The following is a 24364-nucleotide window of genomic DNA, read 5'->3' as shown; positions in this document are numbered from 1 at the left end:
TTAAGAGAAAACAGTTGGGTTAAGACACACCCTCAATTCTGAGTGTGCCACTGAACACGCTTTTGAAGATTACCCATTTATACTACAACTATAAGCCATATAAACTTCCATAACTGAACAACAAATCAAAATAACTATGCACTGATTCATGCTAAGAGTAAAATAACTAAAACTCTGAGAACCAACTATCTGGTAAATATACATAATGCTAATATAGTGAGAAATATGCAAAGAACCTCACAAATCATGACTGTTAATCCAGTGCCACCTTCTCTCTAGCACTGACACTCAGAGATTTGAAAGACTACTTCAAACATTAGAATGCACGTATTTCCCTCCCTTGAAATGTCCTACATATTTGGACTTATAAAATAAGCTGATGAAACTTTTAGCACCTTCTTCACAATAACAACAACAAAATACAGTATATAGAAAGTTTCATAAGATGTAAGAACTCTTGAAAGATCAAAAATTTTATGTATTACTCAGAAATATGAGACTGGTAAACTCATAGGCCATGTTGCCTTATATAGTCATTAAGTCCAGCAAACAGATGATACAGAGCAAAAGGAATTGTTGCCAGTTACTTTAGACTGGAAAATATGAGAACAAAATCTAATGCCAGCTGCCAGCTAATTCCTCGTCTCTTCTAACAAAAATATTTAAGAAAAGCTTTCTTTGGCTGCAGCCATTTGCTCTCTAGTAAGAGAACAGAATTTGGTTCTTGCTATAATAAGATTTTACATTTTTCTACAGAAGTTAGAAAAATAAACACTGAGAAAACACACTGCGGTGGGGAGAGAAGTCTGTTTGGAAAAAGCTGAACAGCCATGGGTAACTGTCAAAGTTATGGGCTATCTCAGAATATTTTTTGAACCATCCACCCTTAGGTTTGCTTGGACCTTGACCACTACCTTAGTTTTTAAATGAAAGAAGGGTGAAAAACACTTTTTACATTTTTGTAACTGAATGCTTCTAGGGTGGCTTGACATTTTAGTCCAAGCTGATACTCTGCTCTCCCATCCTTTTCTGTCCCACTAATAAAGTGTCAGGGTTAGGACAAAAGACAAAATTACTATGGACAAAGTATTTCCCAAAGTTCATAAACTGACCCCAAATGAGGGGTGTTTCACTTGATGTTTTCAGATTCTTCTCTCAGGTGCAAGTTGTCCTAGTTCAGCATCCTGCAGATGTATCACACTTAGAAAAGAGTGGGCACAGGTACCAGAGTTAAAATCTACTGGATAAGGCTCTGGGAGTACCAGAAGTGGAGGGTTTGGATACCTCCTACCAGAGCAGGATGCTGGGAAGCAGAGAAGTGCCAGCAACTGCTTCTAAGGATTCCTGCTGCTCCTCTCTCCCTCCTACTCTTCCAGCTTCCCCCCTTTTCCCCAGAAGGCACCAAACAGGAGCATCTGCAGGAGGTGCCCCAGGGCAATCCAGACAATACTGGGTCGGGTCATGGCTCCAGCACAGTGTGTCAGCATGGCTTCTGCAGAAGGACTGTACAAAACAGAACTGAGAGAGAGACAACACAAACCACGTCTAGACAATGCAGAAACGTTATTCCTGTAGGGGAAAAAGAGGGAGCACCACACAGCTACACTTTTCTCCCTGCTCCTCTAAACCAGAATGTTTGCATTTAACTTGTTTATTGGATGGTCCCTGGAATGATCCGGGGACTGTACTGAGTATGGAAGCTGTTTAGCAGAGGATTAAATAGCAAAACAATATCAGAGAGTATGCTAACAATTACATAGTGCAAACCAGCGTAAGACAGCATTCAATCCTTTTCAGGGCCAAGCTTACTTTGTTAAAATAAACATGAAGATTAACAGTTGTCCTACACTCAAGGCTCAGCCAGAGATTAAAAATGAGGTGAAACTTAAGCAGACATCTCCTAGTGTTTAAGCTCACTTCAGAGAAATCTGTGGAAATTCAAATTGGTTCATCCCAATGTACTTTCTCAACTATAAGAGCACTGATGTTTTATCAGTTTTGCATGAACTAATTCTCTTTTACAAAAAGACTGACTAAATCAGGTACAAAATATTTCCAAATTCTTACATATTTTACTAAGATTTAAGTCTCCATTCCTTCTACCCAAGAACACATGGTTTCTCTAGACAGAGGAAACAAGGCCATACATAAACACCTAAAACCAAACATATTTTTCAACATGGTAACAAAAAATTATCATGAAACATTTGTTCAAAAGAACTGTATCACAAGAATGTGATTTCTTTGAAGAAAGCAGCAATGTACCTCCTAAGGCTGTTGAAGAATTCACTCTCACCCCCGCAAGCCTAGATCAACTTTTCAGAGTTTCAGACTGCTGATGAAACCAAGATGATCACTTTGTTATGTCTAAACACATGCACTTGTAAATTGTGACCTGCCAGTCTGAAACTGTTAAACCTTGACATACTAAGTTTTAATGTTTAGCTAGAACATATTCAAGGAAAGCTTCCAATGGAAAATATACTTTCAAGTAAGAGATGGAAACAATTAATTTCTTTAAAGAAGTCTATGGAGCATAAGAATTTCCACGTTGTTCACATTTTCTCTTAAGCTCTTATGGATACTTATTAAAAGCAGCACCAAACTTCAAATTGCTAAAACTGCCTCACACACACATACACAACATCAAAGAGTTCTCCACCAGCCAAGTACAATGTGTATTATGTTATCCTTTCTACTTTTATAAAAAAAGGTTTGTTGAAGTGCTGTGCCTAAAACTGAAAGCATTTGAGGGCTGTCCTTGTTTCCACATGCCAGTTTGGCTGCATCATTTTCATACCAGCCAGACCTTGGTGGCTCACCTTTGTTTTACTTTTATTCCTGCCCAAACAGGCACTTTAGCCTAGTGCATTTCCCAGCTGAATTCTGTGACCTTCTCTCTGCTTTCCACTTTTGCTGCTCTCATGATCATTTTGAATTCCAACTCCATCTCACTGTATGCTTCATCCACCCCCATGCTTGGATCACTGGTAAATGTAATGGAAATTGCCCACTTGCTACCTAGGACAAAAACTTACAGTAGGTGGGAAATTTCCCATTCTAATTTTAATTTGTGCTAACACCAGCATTAGTTTTCTTAACAAACTTGCATAGATCCTGTGAAATTTTAAGTTAGAACTACAGAATATCAAGAGACCAGCAACAAAAGCTTTTTTACAACCAATCTAGATGGTCTCCATTGATCTTTCCTTACCCAGAGGACTTCCAAGAAAAGTCTTGACAGCTTTCACAAGACACACTTCCAAATTCCAAGGTAATTATTATCCTTCTTGGTTCCTGCTACATCCATAACATTTTTCCAGTGCTTATCTGTCAAAGTTCAACCAAACACTTCCCAAACTGTTTCCTTTTGCTGCTTAATTCTTGCTCCATCATTTTCTAACTACCATCATCAGCACTCTAAAAAAAATTGGAAAGGGAGATAAGTGCTTACAGGTTTCCTAAGGAAAAAAAGGGATAATGCTCCAATTAGGGGCATGTCCCCAATTAGTGGTTCCAGGATAACCCTCATGGTGCCATGGATCTGTAAAAGAGAAAGAAAAAAAAGACAATTTACTTTAGTCAAGTTTTAAATAAAATTTATTTGCTGGCAATGCTCACATGTCTAATTCATTAAATTCTTGCTTACGGAAGAATTTTATATATATATATAAATACTGTCTTTATATGTTATCCAAGCCAAATAAAATTAATACAAGCACTTAACAGTTGTGCTTAAAAATTCATTACATTCATCTGTATCATGCAGTGTCATGTTGGTGGTAATTTTTTGAAAGTGTGAAGTAGATTATTTCTACAGCTCCATGCAAACAAATGTGATAAAAGAAGCATAGTGGCATCCACAGGTATCAGAGCAAAAGCAGGTAAATGCTTACAGGTATGTCAAGACACATGCAAATGAGCTAATTCTGCTCCTTAGGGAGAAATCTGTTATCAAAAAGTTCAGGAAATCTCAGAAACAATATCAGAAGGCAAATCTACTAGCAGTAATTGCATCCAAACCAGTAATTCTAGCTGACACTTAGATATCACATGAAATAAAGTTTTAAGCTCCATGGTGCCTTTATAAACTGACACATCACTTGAACATGACCCATCACATTGGCTTGATGTGCAATTATCTCCATTCCTGTAGTAAATGTTACATATTTGTTCTACATCTTAAAGGAATTTTTTTCTTATGTTAAGACATGTCATGCTACTGAAATTCTAATGCATTATCAATACTATTCAAATGAGAATAAAAAGCTGGAAAACTACACAATATTACTGTTGCTTTCTTATAGATTATTTAATCTGAAAATAGTGATTTAGTGATATGAAAATCAAAAGAAAAAAATTGAATTTCACCTGTATGCTTTTCACACCAGCTCTGCAGAAGTATCTCTTGATCTCCAAATCGATTTCACAGTTTCCAACAAAACTAAACCAAAAAATAAAGTATACATTTCACTTTTATGAACTAAATTGCAGTAAACTGTTAGTTCTGTTTTGCAGTGTCATGACAATGTATTTTGTCTCCCAGTGTATGCACAAAAAATGCATGTTGAAATATTAGAACATAAAACAATGCCAGTTTGCTAAAACACCCCCTTCAAAACATCACTGTGATCAAAATTACTCAAATTAATACCTAGGATTGCTACCATCTCCAGATGGATGCATAACAGGAAACAAGCAAGAGGCCCTACTTTTGGGAAATAATGGACACAGAATTCATACTCCATTTCAGGAAAGCTCTCCACAGATCTCATTGATTGTAAATGTACCCAAATCCACTCTCATCTAACGTAATCATGAGAAGTACTAGACAGAGATGGTAGTTATGCTAAAAATGAAACTCATCTGAAATATTCATAGACTTGCAAAGGCAGTCATATTCAGAATTTCAATAAGCAGGGCTTGCTGAGCTGAATGATCTTCTAAGCAAGTTCTAAGCCAAAAACAGTTGAGCCCTTTCTGAAGGGAGAGAAGGCAGGAAGCAATTAGAGAACATATTAAAAACTATGCATATTTTTCCCTGAACAGTTCTTGCATCCCATTTTTGGGGATGCAAGTTCAAGTGATTGAAATTTTCCAGATGCTGCCCTGTATTTCAGATTTGTTGAAGTTGGTAAAAAGAAGTCCCAACTATTTTGCCCATGCTACAAGGATATGAGATTGTTCACACACAACTCAGGCTTGGATTTCTAGCTGCTTTCCCTGAAGCTTCATCCAGGTCAAGCATGTACCAGCAGAACTTAGCAACTTTTCTTTCCAAGAGCTGGTACTGCTGTGAGACACATTGGTTCTGAAAACAAACTAATTTTGAGACTCAGCAAGGAATTCAGGAAGAAAGCTTGAGACTCTGATTTAGAGTGGAATTAGTCAATGATTCTACAGAATGAGAGCTAAAAGCAAAACCCAACAGTTGAATTCCATGCTCGAAATAGGGAGAGATGAGCTGGACTAGGACATTCACTAAGAAGATAGAGGCACAAATGAAATTTGAAGAGCTTTCTGAACAGACTGCCCAGGTAAAAAAAAAATGGAAGAAGGAGCCAAGTGGGATGGAGATGAGCCAAATTAAAGCCAGACACTGCTGGAAAGGAGGGGAAAATTGTTTCCTCTGCAGGGCATCCTGTTCCAGATTCTGCAGCAGAGCCCAGCTTTCTGCACATTAGCTCCTCAGGCCTGGTCTGTACAGTGAAACACTGTTAGCTGTGCTTGGGAGTATGAAGTAATCTTATTACGAAAATGCTTGGGGAATTGTGAACAAATGGAATTGCTCTCTTCATTGGCTATTCCAGGCTCAAGTCAATATAGAATAAATTACTCTTACAGTAAGAGCAGAACAGCAGGATTGCTGTTGCCTTCCCCTGAGCCTGAGTGGCACAAAGTACTACCAAAAGAAAAAACAAGGTGAGGGCTGCTGCATTCCACATATTCATTATCCAAATCATCTGTATCCTCCTCTGCTCTGTGTGTGGTGGTGCTGTCTTTGGGATTTCAACAAATGCAAATCTTATCAATCCCTTAAACAGAAATAAACAATAGTACCAAGACTTTCCTGTAAACATCAATCACTGGAATTTATTTTCAATTATTCAAAAGATAATACTATGTAGAATTTTTTTGTTTAATGGCCAGTTTGGGGAACTGGAAGACAACAACATGATGGGGTCTATGTCAAAGGAAGGTGACAGTTGCTTTCCTTGGAAAGAATGTAGTGTGACTGTACAGTTTAAAAATAGGTATGTAACTTTTAATACACAATTTAAAACTATGTAATTTCTATTTTTAACCTACCTAACTATATATAGAGATAGTAGAGATATATAAATACACTCCCCCATATATATATATATAAATAATTGCATAACAACATGACACAGAGAAGCAAGGTCAATTAAAACCTGCAACTGAATCTCGGCACTCTGCAGCATCAGAACTATTTGTGTTATGAAGACTGGGAAGCAATATGCTTGTTTGAAAATCCATAACAACTTGATGACAAACTGAAGTAAAAATAGTAACAAACTGCATTTGAGGGGACTAAGTCAACAACATTTAACTTTATAATAAAGCTAAATATGGTTTTATCCCCTAAGATATTTGGCTGGGTCCATTAACAGTCGATGACTACAGAATTCCACTGTAATACACCATACAACTTGAAAGCTCATATACTAAGCAAATTCCATACATTCAGATCAGAATATCCCAGTAATATTTATGATCCCTTTAAGGTACAGAACACTAGGATAGATCACAGTTTAATGAGGACACTCCTGTAGGAATATTAACAGCAGCTGTACTGAATCAAAAGAGAAGCACAATGTACTGCGTGTGGTCATTGCAGCCCATGGAAGATACCCAGAAGAAAAAGAAGAAAAAATAAAGGGTTATGGAAAAAATATTTCTTCTATTTCAGTGCTATGTTGTTCTGTACACTGGACTATCTTAATTGTCTTTAGAAAGTCTTTAGGCCCTATTTTTACGTCTGTCTTCTGCCAGTATAATGTAGTGAATCTCCCCACTCAAGTATTCCACATTTTGAAAAAATCTGCCATGTGTTTCAATCTGCAACCTAAAACTCTTTCCAGTACAATTTTTTTGTGTCATGAGAAGCTGAAAAAACTCAGGCTATTTACAACTATTTCTTCCCTCTCTCAATCTTCCTTGCTTCCTTTGCTACAGTTCACATGTAAATTGACTGAGTTTATCTTGTTTTCTGTTGATCTATAACCTTTACCCAAGTATTTACTACATTCACGCACTTTAGCAAATGTAAGGTTTCTTTTTATTAACAATTTCTCTAGATTTTATTTTCATTTGCTCAAGTGGTTGAAATTTTCCCTTGCCCATATTTTTCATCGAGATCTAGACTTTTAAACTGTAATGAGTTTTGATAATTTTTTTTAACATAAACTCCAAGTAAGAGAAAGGCAAAGCATTCCCTTCACAAATATGGTTCTCAAACTGAACCTTTAGATACATTACCCAGTGAGTGCTTTGTGGATTAGCTATTCAAGCTACTTAGAGTGAGGTTCTTAACTGGCCTCTGAGTGATACCCAAAACTTGTTCCAAAGAGTTCTGAAAAATACTCTGAAGCAATGATTATAATGCACTTGGTATCCTTGCAGAAACAATAGAAACTAAACCAAAACACACTCCTTTTGCAATTAAAATTAAAAGCAGACCAAAGGAAAAAACCCTCAAGGATGATGCAAAAAAAAATACTCTAGAGACACATGGAAACTACTTAAATGCACTATGGAAGGTCCAAAGCAAATGCACACACCCCACCACAAACAACTGACAGCAGAAAGGGCTAAAAGAAGCCACAAGAGTGGAACTGCAAGATAAAAGGGGATTCTTAAAAGAATTAATGTACTTTAAACTGAAAAAAAATAAATAAAATCTTTCCTTCCTTCCCTCACCACACACCCCATAGGGCTTGGCTTCCTACAACTATTCTTATAAAAGTTTAGAGAGATTGGTTGAGAGGTCCTTCTCAACTGTATTTAGAGAATGAAGGGTTTATAGAAAGCTCCTAACTTTAAACTTAGAAATAAATTAAAGTTATAACAACTAATTTAACCGGTGATTAAAATATACAGGGATAAATACTCCAAAGGATGGACTTTTCTCCAGCAGTGAGACTGCTCTTTATAGTCTTGCAACTGCAATGTAAAACATAATTTAGGGTTCGTATCTGTATTTAACTCTATCTAAATGCATCAAGAGGTAATTATTCTTCCTGTTGTGACTGAGGTAATATCACTGATAAGACTCTCAGAGGTTATATGAACCAAACTACTAAAAAGCAAACAACATCAAACAGTTAACAACTGGTACAGGGGGCTGGGGGACTCTCTGTCTTAAACTTGCATACTAAAAGCCTTTGAAAAAGAGCCCTTTCTGAATGAGGTGCCAAGGACAAGTCTTAAATATGAAAAAGGACTTCCTTTGATGATGGTTTTGTCTAATCTTTAATTCCTAGAAGCTGTGATAGTCACTCCAGAGCTCTCATTTCCATTTTCCTCCTGGAAGTCTGTGCCACCTGCATTAGGGACAGGCTGTTGGGATCATCAGGCACCCAACTGACCCAGCCCTATTATTGTTATTTAAACCACTTCAAGGAATTAATTTTGGCCTTTTAGACTGGATTCTATTGCAGCTGTCTACCACTTCTCTAAGTAGGTTGCAAGGTAATACAATGAGACATATGGGTAAAGATTTCCTTCATATCTATGTTAACAGGACATTATCCCTGAATTTTTTGTACAAACCTACTAGCCTTTTTACTTTTATCTACTTCATGAGGATGAGCAGAAATTAAAAAAAAAATACTGGATTTACTCTGTCTTCCTGTGAATAGTTCTGCCTTAAAGGGAAGAAGTGGTCTTGGAACAGAAACAGCATCTCAAAAAAAAATTCTATGGACTGTTTGGTCAAACAAGAATGTTTTCCTGCGAGCTTATCTCTGAAGAGGTGAAGCTGCTCTCCCAGCTGCTGTCAGAAGAGGCAACAAAGAGAAAACTGAAGGAAGTTGCTCCATTAGGGCTAACACGTTCTTCCAGTGAAATAAACTCTCAAAAGCCAATCCTGCTGTATTTTGTCCAGCAACACCAATCCCTGATTTAGACAGCTGTCTTTTTCCTACAGAAATAAAAAGATTCAATTCACTACAGACTGGGCTCTGCTCACAGATGTAGCCCTCACCTGCTCTGGAACCCAGGGAAGGAGACAGCAGTCTTTTATCACTCTGGGGCCTGCCCAGCTCTGCCAAAGCAGCAAAGGCTACAGCATAGCTGTACAAATAACTCAAATTTAAGAATAACAAAGAATTCAAATTTAAGAATAACCAAGTTAGAATTTTGGAAGTGCCTCTGAAGCTGAGATGTGCCTGATGACCCTCCTGGCTACTGCCAGAGAAGCAGTGAGGAACATAGAAGGCTGCTCCTTGCTGGACTGTCAATGACTGACAAATTTGGCTTTTCCATAGTCCACAAGCAGGCAAAAGTAGCCATGGTAACACAGACCTGTGATGGTCAACTATAAAAACATTGCTGGGTTCACTGACTGAAGCTCCAAAAAACCCTGCAACTGCAGATTCTGTTGAGAATGACTTGGGTAAATGTAGGGTAGATCTAATGAGAAATCTATATAAGAGAAGTAATGAGGAAATAGCAAAGAAAGCTGAAGCAATGGAGCACAGTCATTCTGGCATTTTATAATACACAGATTTACTCTGGTAAAGTAAGCACATTATCTTCTACAGCTATCATTATTTTTTCCTAATACTATGTTAATAAAATACTCTAAGTAACTGAAAAAAGTAAAAAACACAAAAAATATTACATCTTAGATTTCAGACTACATTTAATTACAAAGTATTACATTATGGGAAAAAGTCAAAGCTAGTGCTTTATCTTTGGAAAGTATTTTTTTATTAACAAACATGCATTTAATGATGAAAGCACATAGAGTTGATATTCCATTTCCCTCACAAAAATGCTACTTACAGCATGCAGTTTATTCCTCCATTCATATACAATTACAACTAATTATATTTTCATGATGAAGCAGTTCTCCTTTCAGGCCAACATTAACTGCCAAATGAAAAAATGTGCAAATTATAAAGCATAGACTCCACTGTAATATAGTCAAAGTTTACCTGATTTGAAGGTCCAAAATGATCTGCCTTTTGTCCACATTTTCAGTGTACACTTTTACACCATTTATCCTCAGAGGCTGGAACAATGAAGCAAGTAAAAGTTGGATTCTTCTACAGAAGTATATTAAACTCTTAACTTTGAATTAAAGGTGATCATAGGCATATTAATACCTGAAGTTAAGAACCTACTATAAACATTACAAGGTGTGAAGTAAGGTTATAAATTTAGTTCAAATTCTTATTTCAAGGGTAAAAATTACCTTGCTGGGATACAATTAACCACAATCCTTCCACAATTACCCTGAGCATGGACCACTAACTTCAAGATTTACAAAATATTTAATAATCAAGCTTTCCTTCTACCCTGCATAAACATCTGATTTCTCTGTAGAGGTGTATGTCTGATACTCCCAAAGCATTCTTTGCTGTGTAACTACAACAACAAGCTAAATTTAGTTCACAAAAAGACAGTTGCCTTAAGTGGAATTTAGTGAGATTAGATGGAAAAGAATCCATGATTCCCATAAAAAGTTGTGTCAACCACCCTGTGCTATCACTCTAAACCATTGTATTCATACTCTCTCCTCTCTCTCTCACACAGAATTAACACATACCAATCACACACTCAAGCCCCAAATATCCATCAAACACTAGGCAGGAGAGGATGACTAACAACCTCACTTTTGAATTTTTCCTTCCTTGAAAAGTTTTCATATTTCTATTTACAGCTTTTTGATAATTTCTGTAAAATCAAAATCTCACTGCTGTGTTGGGATTGTGCAGCTCAATCAACTCAATCAAGGCTGCAGTATAAAGTAAGAATAGCTCTTTGTCATGTCCAAGGTTACTCAATTCAGCTGCAGAACCACGGATTTAAGTTCAGTCTGGAAGCTAAAACCTACTTAAAATTAGTACATCTTAAAAGGAATGCTACAGTCTGCAATACAAATATATCTAGGGCAGGACAGAGGCCCTGTGTAAAAGGCTTTACAATTTAAAAAAATAATAAACCCAACACACAAAAAGTGCAGTAAAGCATAATGAACTATAACCTACATGAAATAGAGTCACAAAGAGAGGGAGCACAATTCCCCTCTATCACATCTGAAAAGTAATTTCAGCTTTCCTAACATTTGAGGGTGTGTGGGGGTGTTGATTTTTAAATCCTTATTTGACATTCAATTTATGACAAGCAATAGAAACACAAAAGACAACTTCAAACAAAAGCTGTTAAACTGCATCTCAAAGCAGTAAAGTTCAGGTTAATTCAGGGAAGATTAAGTAGTGCTGAACCTGCTGCAAGCAGAGGGGATGATTCTCAGCTTGCACTGGTCAAACAGGCTCTCCTGCAGGCATGGACCCCTTCTTTCATGGGATGGAACAGAAGACAAACATCTGTTTGTCCCTTTATACTGTGTTTTGTGCAGTCCTTGGAAAGCCAAGCCAGCAGCCATGTCACTGACTCCACACAATGTGATTAGAAGTGCATCTGTGACAAGAAAATTGCACTTGGACCATCTGGCAAACGGATAATGGTTCCTGCTCACTTAATGTAAAGCACTGCATGAACAATATTAAAATCACATTGCTGTGAGCTCTTCATGTGACCAGGCATTTCTACACTGAGTCGTCTCCAAATTCTCAGTCAAGTTTCTGAAGCATAGATCCCAGGAAATACAATATAGCCTCTGCTAATAAACCCACACATTTTTATTGTAATGTTACAACACAAGTCAGAATCAGGCTTATGGCCAAGTGTCACAGAGAAGTATTTCTGTGCAGATTTGAACAGGCTATAAGAAAATGTTGTGTAAAACAGGGTCTCTTAAAAAAAACCTCACCAGACACTGACCTGATGACCAATATCAATCTTTGTAAAACTGAAGGTACTGAGGTGGTTGTTTGCTCCTCTTACTGCTGGTTCTATGGTTTCTCGGAAGAGTTTCTCGATGAATTGACAAATAAAAGGCCACATCTGTTTTACAGTCTAAGGAGAAAAAACAATCTGCATGGAAGTACAGTTCTTAAATACATGAACAAGTTATAAATGTAAAAAAATCAGAACTTCACTGCATCTGAATTTTCTATCTGAAAATTCTATATTGCTTTTTTTCTTACTATTTTCCAATTAATTAATGTTCTTCTATGCTCTTTGAATGAAAGGTATTTTTTAAAAAGTAAGCTACATAGATTTATATCTTAGATTATCACACACACAAATCAAAACTGCAAATTTCATTTATTTTTAGATTGTAGGTCAGGAACCTACAGTAACTGGAAAGTATCCCAGACAAGAAGAAAATTAAAGATTGTGTTTACAGCTGCTATGAGTTCTACGCAATTATAGCTGTCATTACTGTAATGCCACTTTAAATCACTCATAAAACTCACAATTTCAGGACCATGAAACTAAATTTAATCTTTCTTGTGACTAACTGGATCAACAACCAGAGATTTCAAGTGTATAAATCCTAAAGTTAAAACTACTCTGTTCTCAGATTCTTGCCTCGCCTTTTATTTTAATCTCAGCCTTCCTTCCTGCCTCTTCCCACTTGAGATCAATGTTTCTCCTTACCTTGTTGAGCCATTCTGCTCTCTCTGTGTCTGGAAAATGCACCTAAAAACCAAAACAAACACAAAACAAAAAATTAATACAAATACAAACTACTTTTTAGTTAATTGTGTCCAGTTATTTATAATACTGGAAAGCTTAGGGATCTCCCTAGACGGTGGACAACATATTGAGTATTCAACACTCCTGGCAAGAGAATTAAAATACAAGTAAATTAAAATAAAAACTCATTTCTGAAATACATAAATATATGCTTGGACTTGTTTCTAGTAGTAGTACCTGGAATAAAGTCATACTGTAACACCATGGACAAACTAAAAAACCAGCACAGCCAACCCGGCTTGTGTCAACCAATATTAAAATGACACAGGTGACTGCCAGAGTCCCCACTGCACTTCTGCTTCCTTTCATTCATGCCAAATCTTTTTCAATGTCAATAAATCACAGCTATGAATATTTAATCAGTGAAGCTGAAGCTCAGGAATATGGATTTAAGTTCAGCCAAGAGCCCTTTGAAAGGCATTTCTAGTGATTTCTTTTCTCAAACTGCAGAAACCAGTCAGAGACAGTGTGACAGTTTATATACAGGGCAGAAAGTACCTGTGGCAATAGGAAAACATCCATTCAATGCTGGAAGAACAGACACAGTTGTCCAGACACAGGAGAGCACAGTTAGTAGCTTTATCTTTTACAAATACACATACATGCAAAAAACCCAATCAATATTCCCTCCAAACAAAAATAAAGCCCCGAAGAAGCAAAGCTAACAAGAATTTCCTTAGAAATTCACAGGCAGAACAAGATGCAGATCACACTTCTCAAACACAAAAAGCCTTTGAACGCACAAAAAAACCATGACCTACATATAGTGACTTTTGTGAAGCAGTGTCTCTACTTAACCAAATTGCCAAGTCTTAATCTCTTCATAGCATAACAGATTGCACCACTGGCTTCAACAGCAGCTATATTTATTATGCATATCCCAGATAGGAACAGTCAGTGAAAGACCTACTCTTTAAACCGTATTTCCAACAGGATGAATTTGAAAGCAAGTCCCATTAATGACTTTTCAGTTTTTCTTCACTTCTTGCATTAACAATCAGCACTAACATATTCTTCACACACTCAATCTACTCTCAGAGCAACCCTTAATTTCATCTAAACCCCTAAACTTTTGCTATATAGTTTTTGCTATGCTGCCCCTCATCAGCATAATCAACAGTGTCAGAGGTATCTCTCCAGTCTGTTTCTTTTTCAACAATCTCAGGTCAACAACAAAGGTAAGCCCCATGTTTCTACAGATACTTGAAGAATTACAAATGCTGCTGACTTCCACTGTCAAGAAAGGTTCTCAGCATCTTTATCAAGTATATCACATATCTCAAAAACTTTATAAGTGGTGCAGAAGTGTCCAGTGATTTGTTCGACTGAGAAAAAACATTCAACATGATTTATTTTACTAAAGTTAAAATAACAGAATTATAAATAACAGATGGAACAATTTGGGAGCCATGTTATTTTATTTACTTAGAATTAATTTCCTGGAAAATTATGGTGGGTAGAATGTCAGAACTCTGTATTTAAGAGAGTTGGGGATGGTGTCCACTTTTTGAAAACAAAAAATACTTAATTGTTTTTTACTTTTGCAACACAAGTAGTTGCAAGTATGTACATGAACTTAGAGCTCAACAGAGTTTACACTCAGTTTTTGTCTTGCAGGGTTCTCATGTTGCTCCCAATGGTAAAAAAGTCAAAGAAACTGAGAGAATGAACACTGTTAACCCCAACACTAATAAATAACATCTTGATCTTTCCTTTAAAATATTTGCCTTATGAATCTGCAAACAGAAAAAATGCCAGTTCTCAGTAATGACTTCTGCACGATGTTGTGCATAATGTTGAATCAACATGTTTCATTCTAATTTAGGTAGGAGAGATCAGTGATGTTCAGTTTCACAGGGTGAGAGCTGCAGAGCTGTTCCACATAGGGGACACCAACGTAATCCAAGAGGAAATGGTCAGCAACCTGCTACATCACTTAGACAAGCACAAGCCTCTGTGGCTGGAAGGAATCCACCCTATGGCACTGGGGCAGCTGGCAGAAGTGCTCACAGAGCCACTTCTCCATCATTTACCAGCAGTCCTGACTAACTGGGGAGGTCCCAGGTGACTGGAGGTCAGCAAATGTAACCCCATCCACAAGGGCATGGGGAACCACAGGCCTGTCACTCTGACCTTGGTCCAGCAAAGGTCATGGAGCTGATCTCCTGTTATGCCAGCATGACTTAGTGGATGAGGGAAAGGCTGTCGCTGTGTTCGGTGAAGCCTCCAACATGTTTTCCCCCAGCACAGTCCTGCAGAAACGGCTGCTCATGGCTTGGACCAGTGTACAGTCAGCTGGGTAAAAAACTGGCTGGATGGCCAGGCCCAGGGAGAGTGAAGGAATGGAGTTACATCCATGGCTGTAACTCTGGCCAGTCACAAGCATGTTCCACAGGGCTCAGTGCTGGGGACACTCCTGTTTGTCATCTGTATGAAGGGACCAATGGCACCCTCAGTCAATTTTCAGGTGACACCAAGTTGGTTGGGAGTGTTGATGTGCTGGAGGGCAGGAAGGGTCTACAGAGGGATCTGGACCAGCTGGACTGATGGACCAAGGCCAGTGGTATGAGGTTCAACAAGGCCAAGTGCTGGGTCCTGCATTTGGGTCACAACAACCCCAGGTAGTGCTACAGGCTGGGGACAGAGTGGCTGGAAAGTGGCCCTGAGGGGAAAGGACCTGGGGCTGCTGGCTGACAGCAGCTGAACGTGAGCCAGGTGTGCCAGGTGGCCAAGAAAGCCAAAGGTACCCTGGCCTGTATCAGAAATGGAGTGGCCAGCAGGACCAGCAGTGACTGTCCCCCCGTTCTGGGCACTGGTGAGGCTGCACCTGGAATGCTGTGTTCAGTTTTGGGCCCCCCAGTACATGAAGGACATTGAGGTGTCCAGAGAAGAACAGTGGAGCTGGAAAAGGGGCTGAAGCACAAGGCTTAGCTGGAGCACTTGATGAAGCTGGGGTTGTTTAGTCAGGAGAAAAGGAAACTCAGAGGAGACCTTTATTGCTCCCTACAATCACCCAAAAGGAGGTTGTAGCCAGATGAGAGTTGCTCTCTTCTCCCATGTGGAAAAGAGAGAGGATAAGAGGAAATAGCCTTAAGTTGCAGGTTGGAGGTTTAGAATGCATATAATTAAATTTTTTTCATTGAAAGAGTTGTTAAACATTGGAACAGGCTGCCTAAGGAAGTAATAGAGTCACCAGTGCTGGATGTATTGCAGCTGTGGCATTTAGGGTCATAGTTTAGTGGTAGATCTGGCAGTGTCAGATTAATAGTTGGACTTGATGATCTCAGAGGTCTTTTCCTAAATTCTATGATTCTACAGGAATTGCAAAGAACAGCAACAAAATAAAATAAATAGAAACAACAAATTAAACACTCAGATGAGGAAAGGAAAAGAAAATTCGTGGAAATACCAAAAGCAAACTTGTCTGCTGTGAGTAATGCAAGATATAACAGTTGTCATGTTCACAATTCATTTTTAGTCTTCTGTACAAGTATCCAGTTGACATTCAACAGAAAAGACACACTAGACTTGAGAGAGGCTTCCCACTCTAAATATAACCTCAGCACAGATGAAATTCACCTTCCTCCAAAGGGTGATCAACTTCCCAGATTCAGAGTATAAACTTCTGAAGGCACAGGCCACATTCCCTGCACCATGCACACAGCTGACATGCAATACACCTCTGTGGAATGAGGAAAAGAGGAAGCATCTCTCTTGTACCTATCACGCACTCTTCACATTCAGTCTCAAATTAAGCATAAACACTTGAAATAGGTTGGGAAACAAATAAGAGGCCACAGATACTCAAATCTATCCATATATGTTAATTTATTAATGTTTTATTTTATCTACTGTACAGTCTTTATTAAGACCTTACTTAACAGGACATGACTCTTAACTTTTACAGAGATTTAATAATTACTTGTCCTTTGGTGTGCCACACCTATCATGCTCCAATAGTTACATGAATTGGCACTAAGCCTGCTCTTCAATTATGTAAGCCTAGTTTACTCCTGCAGTTGATAACAGGCAACAAATAATACAGTATCTTCTATTCTTGTTTCTCATCCCTTTTCCATTCCTGCTTTTCTGCTCGCTCACTCAAATTTTAATGCAGTTTGGTGCCTATTCTGACACTCAGAGCAGAGATCATTTTCAAGACTCTGAAATTTTCAGTTAAGCCAGCCTTGAATCAAAAGCTGGGCTTTGCTTAATCCTTAGATGCTCCAAACCCAGGTTGTCTGAAAACAAAAAATAAAATATTTATCCATCTACTAATCCCATAAATTTTCAGCCTGCTATATGAGACTGCAATAATAGTGGTAAAATTATTTTTTGCTTTAAGAGTTTTTGACTTCAAATACAATTTTATGCATAGACAACAGGAGAAAGCCTGAGGACAGAAGCTGGTACACTGAATCAGTCAGGACTGAGACAAGAACATTGAAGCAACTGCACAAACATTTTTATGGCCAGAAGCAAGAATCAGACTAACTGATGTGCAAAATGTGTTAATTCTCATATCAAAATCTATTGACAAGCATGACAGAAAGAAACAGAAGTCAAGATTTCAGCTAAGACAGTTAACGACTAAAAGCATTTTCCTCTTGGCTTCTGTTAATAAATTACTCATGCAGGTTTGGCAAGTAGTATAATTTCAGCCACTTGGTGTAGCAATTCAATATTGAAAGCAAAGTATAACAAGAGAGAACTGTTGCAAGAAATGCCCCGACGACGTGTTCCACACAAAAAACATAATATGTTCCAGGAAAGTTCTATTATTAAAAGTTATTTTGCAAAATACTTGGAAGTGCTCAAAAGATGCATTTCTGCACATTAAAAAGACACTATCTGGCTTTCTCACACAACTGCTTGTGCTTAGCTCTAAACAACTTCTATATTTACTTTCTATTTCTGATCCTGCACTTTCAAAAGCTCAGTTCAGAACACAGAATTTTTGTAATTATCAATAAAATACCAGAAAGGGCCCAAGGAATGCAGTTCCTTTTCTCCTGGAAGACAATAAAAGAAAAAAGGGACAAAAGAAAACCATTTACACTAACAGTAACAACAGAAGAAACGTTTCTTACCCACAACTATTTTGTTTTTCAAACTCTCTACATAAACTTCACACTGGCTAAATTGACTCAGTTTTCTGGCCAGATTATCATCTGCATATGAAAGGCTAGACACAGAATAATAACTATTATACTCAAATGCCATGGACTAAGGATGGATGGGAACTTGAAAAGTCAAATAGCAATCAGAAAACATGAAATGAGATTCAAAGTGCAATTAATAACATTAATGCCTTAAATATAATTTTTCATTCACATAAAGGAAGTTTCAATTATCTACATAAATTTTACTAAAAGAAAGCATTGACAAGAAATTCCAAAGGAAAGACATGACAACAACCTCCTGTAATTAATGTTGAATTGTTTTCAAAACAAGTCACAGGTACTAATAATCTACTTTAAAATATAAATTGCATAATAGCTGTTACTTTTCACTGATCCCCTCACTGTAAAACATTTTTCTTTTAAAAATTATCTTTGAAAGCTTCCTCCATCCTTAAAGATATTTATGAAACAACTCTAGATAAATTTGACATTTATTTGATGATTAACACATAGGCCCTAAATATTATCTACATAACTCAAACAAAAACCGGAGCATCTACACTGAAAGTACAAAACTACAGGTATTAATCAGAGCATTCCAAAAACTGAAAACTTAATTTGCTACAAACAAACCACTTTTCATGAGCTGTGTATTACAGCAATGGAAGAAATGGAAGCAATAAAAGCAGGTTAGAATTTTAAAAATAAATAAATAAATAGCCCCAAACAAAACCCCCAAAAAATTTGCATTTCTTCCATTTTACATTCAAAGATTAATGATAAGACTTCCAATGCTCTCAGGAACATTCTGTGATTCTTGTGGTGCCCTTCATAGGGCCAGGAGTTGGACTCAACAATCTTGACAAGTCACTTCCACACACTGTAGAATATTCTACATTAAAAATAATGTACTATCATAGCTATGTTTAAAAGATACTTCTCTGACTCAGCATTACTTAATTTAAGCTTAGTTCCTTCCATTTGCACTGATTATTTGTTGCTCCAGACGTAAATCTTAAAGAAACTATAGCAGTCACTTTAAGGTTACACAATATAATCAAGTTTCTTGGTATAGTTAAAATGCAGCAAAATATTCTTGAGTACTTTTCCAGGCATTTCACAAATATCTCTTCTATTAGATACTGACCCCTTCTTATTTTGGAAAGCTAAATTTATATATAAAAATCCTGTACTCTATCAAAAGTGCATTTGTCTAGTTTAAATGTAAAAATGTATAAGGGTATCACAGTAGTTTTGATAGTCTCTTCATGCATAGTCAGTGGATAGGGAGACTATACCACAGAAGAAAATTCAGGACAGGAGCCCAAATTAGGTGCTCTAAAACCTTCTGAATGTACAGCATAAGCAGTTATTTAACCATTAAGCCTAAAGCCAGTGGCATGGCAAAAACCCAAAACACACTAAACTTAAATTTACCTTTGAATTATAGCTGACAGTTTGTCTAAACTCACTGCACTTGTAACTCAAAAAGGCCAGAGAAAGTCACTAAAAGAAGCAGCCCAGCATGGATAGAATAAATTGTGTCATATAGTGATATTCAAGCTCAATTTAACATCTATTCACTCCAGTGTTTTCCAGTTGGTAAAGCAGGCTGGCCTAAGGACATTTTAGGTAAAACAGAGCTGAGCAGGGCTAATAGCTTAATCCCATGTACTCCAGCCAGCAATCCCCTCTCAGTCTCTGAAGCAACAAGGAGCAGCAATAGCTGAGCTATTTGCTCCTTTCCACGGAGGAACTGACCCAGTGTCTTCTGGCACTTGACCCAGGCTGGAGAGGCTTCTCCTCCAGCGCTGGTGAAGGGAGGACCCCTCCCTTCTGACAGGAGCTGGAGAAGGGAGGCTGTGAGAGCACAGCAGCCAGGCTCTGTCACTTCAGTAATTCACCTCTGGGGTTAACCGAGCAATTTTCCTACTTCTGTCAATACCAGAAACACCCTGGCTCTCTCCTCTTCCAAATAACAAGAAAAACCCACAAAATATTTACTGCTGCAGAACTGCAGGATTCAGTATTTCTGAAAGAAAAGGTTAAATGCCAATATTAAGGTTTCCTTAAAAATCCTGTGGGCCCTTGTTACTAAACTAACAATCAACTGTTATTTCTATTACGTCTGGTAATCTGATTCAGTTTCTGTTTAGCATGCCTTGGGATGGATTTTGGGTTTGCAGTTTTAAATATATTAAAATTATTTGCCTTTGCACAGCAAAATTCATGCTCAGGACTATAAACGTGATGCGTTTGCAGCATGAGAACTAAACCAGGACTCTTGAAACACTTTCCCTGAGAATCATTACAGATGAGCTGCATGTGCCACATCTTTCAACAGAAATATCTGGAAGGTCCAGAAGCAGACTAAATATAGAAAATCAGTTTTGTCAAACACACTATTTAGGTCCATAGGATACTTCACAAAATACCAGTTAGAAAGACTCATATAAATCAGTATCAAATAACCTAAAAGGGTTACAAAATAAGCAATACAGGTTTTGACAATAACTGCCCATAAACGAACAAACAAAAAAAAATGTTTTTAAAAAAATCAAACATCACAGAAGTAAGGGTAGAGGAAAAAAATAAAACTATACCCTCTACACAGAGAGTACACAGAGTAAGATACAGATATAAAGGAGGTGGGGAAGGGCCCTAAAATTTTTGCCATGCCTCTATGATCATGATAAAATCTCACAGTAAAACCGAAATATTGGAAAAAGTGGAAACATACTTAAATGAAAGAAACAGCTGTAATAACAAGCAAGGTTAAGGACTGTATTTATTTATAAACTGGAACATAAGCCATTTAAGTGCTTGGACAACACACTGGAAAACAAAGTAAACCTTTATGAAAGAAGCAATTAAATGTCCTTTGAGTCAGATTTGCACCTATAAGACAAGAGTGGCTTTAGAAACACCTACTTGGTACCCCACCAAATGTTCCCAAAACACTCCACCAGCACAAACACTGTCATCCCACGTGAGCTGCCTCTATCAGTTCAAGTCCTGTGAGGTGCCACAACAAATTACAGACAGCTGTTCAGCAGGAGTTTTCCAGAGTGATCTCTGTATTCCCCCCTATCCTGAGCTATCTGCTTCAGGCATTGTGAGTGTTCAGGTGAAAAGTAATTTCTTCAACAACATAGCAATTAAAGACAAAACAAGCTGGTGCTTGGAGAAATTGAAACAAACAGCTTTTCAACACCTCCAGGATTCAATGCTAACACAGGAAAGCTACTACAATAGAATTCATACACCTCGAGTAATAAAACTGACATTCTTTATAAGCTACAGAAATTTTAATTTCCTTACAACCTTCCTTGCTACCTCTGTTCCTCATCCCTTTCAGCTGTTCACATACACAGAACATTTCAGCATCCTGGTATGGCCTGAAGGACATTATTTCTTAATATATATTCATAAGTGTATATTTATATTTATGAACACATATATACACCATACATGAGTATATATATATCATATCTGGGGGACAAGGAAAACAACTAGCAGCACATAGGCTGTGTCCTGTAAAGTCAGGCTAAACTAGCATAAACCAGATGCTCCCAAAACACTGCCAAGAGCCACCATTGCCCATGTAAACACCCTTTGGATCTCACTAGAACCCAAACTCCATGGAGGGATCCCAGATCCAACCTGCCTGCTGTGCAAAAATTAAAGCATGCCATTAATTCAAACTATAAAATGCCTTTTTTACAATTTACCAATAACAATAAATGTATCTATATTTCTCATTTAAATACTAAAAACATGTTATTTTGCTAAAATTATTTTTAAAATATATTATATATTAAATACATATACAGGACTGTAATTGAGAGAGTGGTCCCTTGGTTTTCCTTCTCATTGCAGAATTCATTGGAACAGCATTTAGAAAATCAACAATACTCAAATTTTTGCTAGCAGCCCATCAAAAGCCTAATCAGCTTATAGTTTTGGCAGCTGAGGATTCAGAATCCATCCTTATGCAGCCCTGCAAAATCACCAGAATATTCTCACCTGGATATTCTCCTCAGCTTCTATGGCAAACAATGTCTTTGGCAATGCAAAATAATGCTGTATTTGAAAAAAATAAACCCTGCCTAAAAAGAGGCTCCAGAGCTCTGACTGAAAAAGAAGCCCAGAACTAAGTCCTGCAATTCAGAAGTGAAGGATGCCATTTCAAAGCACAGCAGTTTCATTTTTTCATGCACATCTTCCACTTCAACATCTATTAAATATGCTTCACTCACAGTGGCAATGTGACTTGTCAAAAGCTGCATTACTTTTCAGCAATTTAACTCACCAATACCAAAACTAGATTACATTTGCCTAAGTGCTGCTATTTTTGCAGAGATGGAACAAGCATGCCACTATAGAAAGTTACCCAGAGACCTCCTACTTAGCAGCAGCTTGCTCTAACAAAATCCCCCGGGATAGGCATTATAAGCAGCTGCTCTGGAAGAATGACAGAACAGTAGCCTGCTAGTAAGGGAACTGGATAATCCTGCTTCTTCTAACCTGACACTCAGCCTCTGCAGCCCCAACCGGAGGGAAGAGGTTCAGTCTAGAAATTAAAAACTAATCATCATTAACTTCCAGAAGCATCCAGACTTAATCACCTCACAAACAACTTGAAACAAAAATCCCTTTCTCTACCAGTAAAGGTTAGAGTTTCCTTCCAAATAGGTGGAAGTACATTGGCATGGTTTTCCCTGGTGTCTGGGTACAGAATCAACCCTAAACACAGCACACGATGTCTGCCACAGGGAACCACATGGGTTTGCCTTCCTCAGCTGTTACCTCTTTCTGAACAGAAAGCTTGAAGCTTTTAGTCCACTAGCACACATTCATCTTCTAGCACAGTCTAATTTCAGAATTATCTTCAAGTTCTCATATATATATGTAATATATATATGTAATATATATCATACCTCAGGCTTCAATGTACGGATGACATCAACTCTGTAGCCAAACTGCATTAATTTCACTGCAGTTTAATATCTTGTAATATTTCCTGGATTGCCATGTTCACATTTCTTTTTCACTTTCCATCTCAAAAAGGACAAAGGCAAGTTTTCAGTGCTTAGTTTGGAGTGAGACAGGACAGTAAAAAAATAATAAAGAAGTAGAAGGCTTATGGGGGCATTAGGTTGCAGGAACCTTTTAATGGTTTTCACTTCTGAGGGACTGACATCCAGAACCTCTGACAAAAAACTGATAACCCGACACAGGATGAGACATTTCTCACACCTGTTGAGCACAACTTAAAGTGAGGAAACATAATAATTTAGGTTTAACATTTTGACTGCTTACTATCCACATTTACAATAATGTTTTTTCTATACCACCTCCCCATTCAGAGACCAGAACCCATGAACTCTTAGGACAACAGGATGTCCTTCTCCAATCTCACCTCTACAAGCATTTACAGCAGTAACAATTGTATTTTATAAATGCTGATGTCCAACAGATGGCCAGGATGAGCACAGTTTAAAAAAAAAAAGAATTGGTAGCATAAGACTCTACAACTGGATTTATACTGCCCAAAGTCTTGCTCTCATGTCATGTTATAGAGAAATAGTGCAACCAAGTTTTACAAAATGAAATGTTTAATGTTTCACAAGCCTGCATTAGCACATCACCAAATTCCCACAAGCATTGCAATTACTGAAAGCAAAGACCTAAATCTTTAAACTGCTAAAAGGCATAGGATGAACCACAGCTCTCAGGGCTCCACAAATTTTACAATTTAAAAAATCTTGCACAGTACTCTTTTTTTGACATTATTAACTTTACCCTTTTATTCCCAGGTGTAATTTAATTTGTTCTTCTCTTTCTAAAAATAAAGTCTTAATACCTTGAAATTCCAACTTTTGGTTTTTAAAATAAAATTATAAAAGTATTAGCATGATATTTTCAATTTGTCACATTTCAAAAACATGACCTCTTTTGTACTTTCTAGTCTCTATAACAAATTCCTTTTCAGTTCCCTTGAGAATCCAGACATGTTCCCACCCCACTGCATGCCAGAGTGTCTTATTCTCTTGACAGTCAAGAGAAGACAAATTTTCCTCTCTGGACTACTAAACATTAGCTTTCAAAACAGCTTATACAACCAGCATCACAGCACAACTTACTATTCTTTGAACTGTCTACAGCTGTGAAAAGAAGTGCTGGGCTCTGCACCAAATGGCCAGCCACTCTTGTTGCTGGTATCTACAATAAAACATTGAAGGTTTCTTCACCTTTTCCTCCACTGACCCGCTGCCCGAGTCCCTGACCCTGCAGTCAGTTCTGATCCAGAGACTGAGGTTCCTGCAGCAGGGAGAGCTCACTCCTTTAGCACTCATTAGCTTGCACAGTTCTTCTCTCTA

General features: G+C 37.6%; 1 protein-coding gene across 5 annotated transcripts in view; it reads right to left on the bottom strand.

The window, feature by feature from the left end:
- ESYT2 (extended synaptotagmin 2) overlaps window positions 1-24364 on the bottom strand; it is a 79174-nt gene that overhangs the window by 36039 nt on the left and 18771 nt on the right. For all 5 annotated transcript variants that reach the window (XM_021526535.3, XM_021526537.3, XM_021526538.3 and 2 more), the window contains exons 2-6: window positions 12760-12801; window positions 12037-12171; window positions 10185-10261; window positions 4372-4444; window positions 3455-3544 (exon numbers count right to left, since the gene is read on the bottom strand). In XM_021526535.3, the coding sequence (XP_021382210.1) occupies window positions 3455-3544; window positions 4372-4444; window positions 10185-10261; window positions 12037-12171; window positions 12760-12801 (417 nt within the window). The remainder of the gene's footprint in view (window positions 1-3454; window positions 3545-4371; window positions 4445-10184; window positions 10262-12036; window positions 12172-12759; window positions 12802-24364) is intronic.

Source organism: Lonchura striata, chromosome 1 (genome assembly GCF_046129695.1).
Source record: "Lonchura striata isolate bLonStr1 chromosome 1, bLonStr1.mat, whole genome shotgun sequence".
Classification (NCBI taxonomy): domain Eukaryota; kingdom Metazoa; phylum Chordata; class Aves; order Passeriformes; family Estrildidae; genus Lonchura; species Lonchura striata.
The sequence above is the reverse complement of the archived record's forward strand: the minus strand, read 5'-3'. Positions and strand labels throughout refer to the sequence as shown.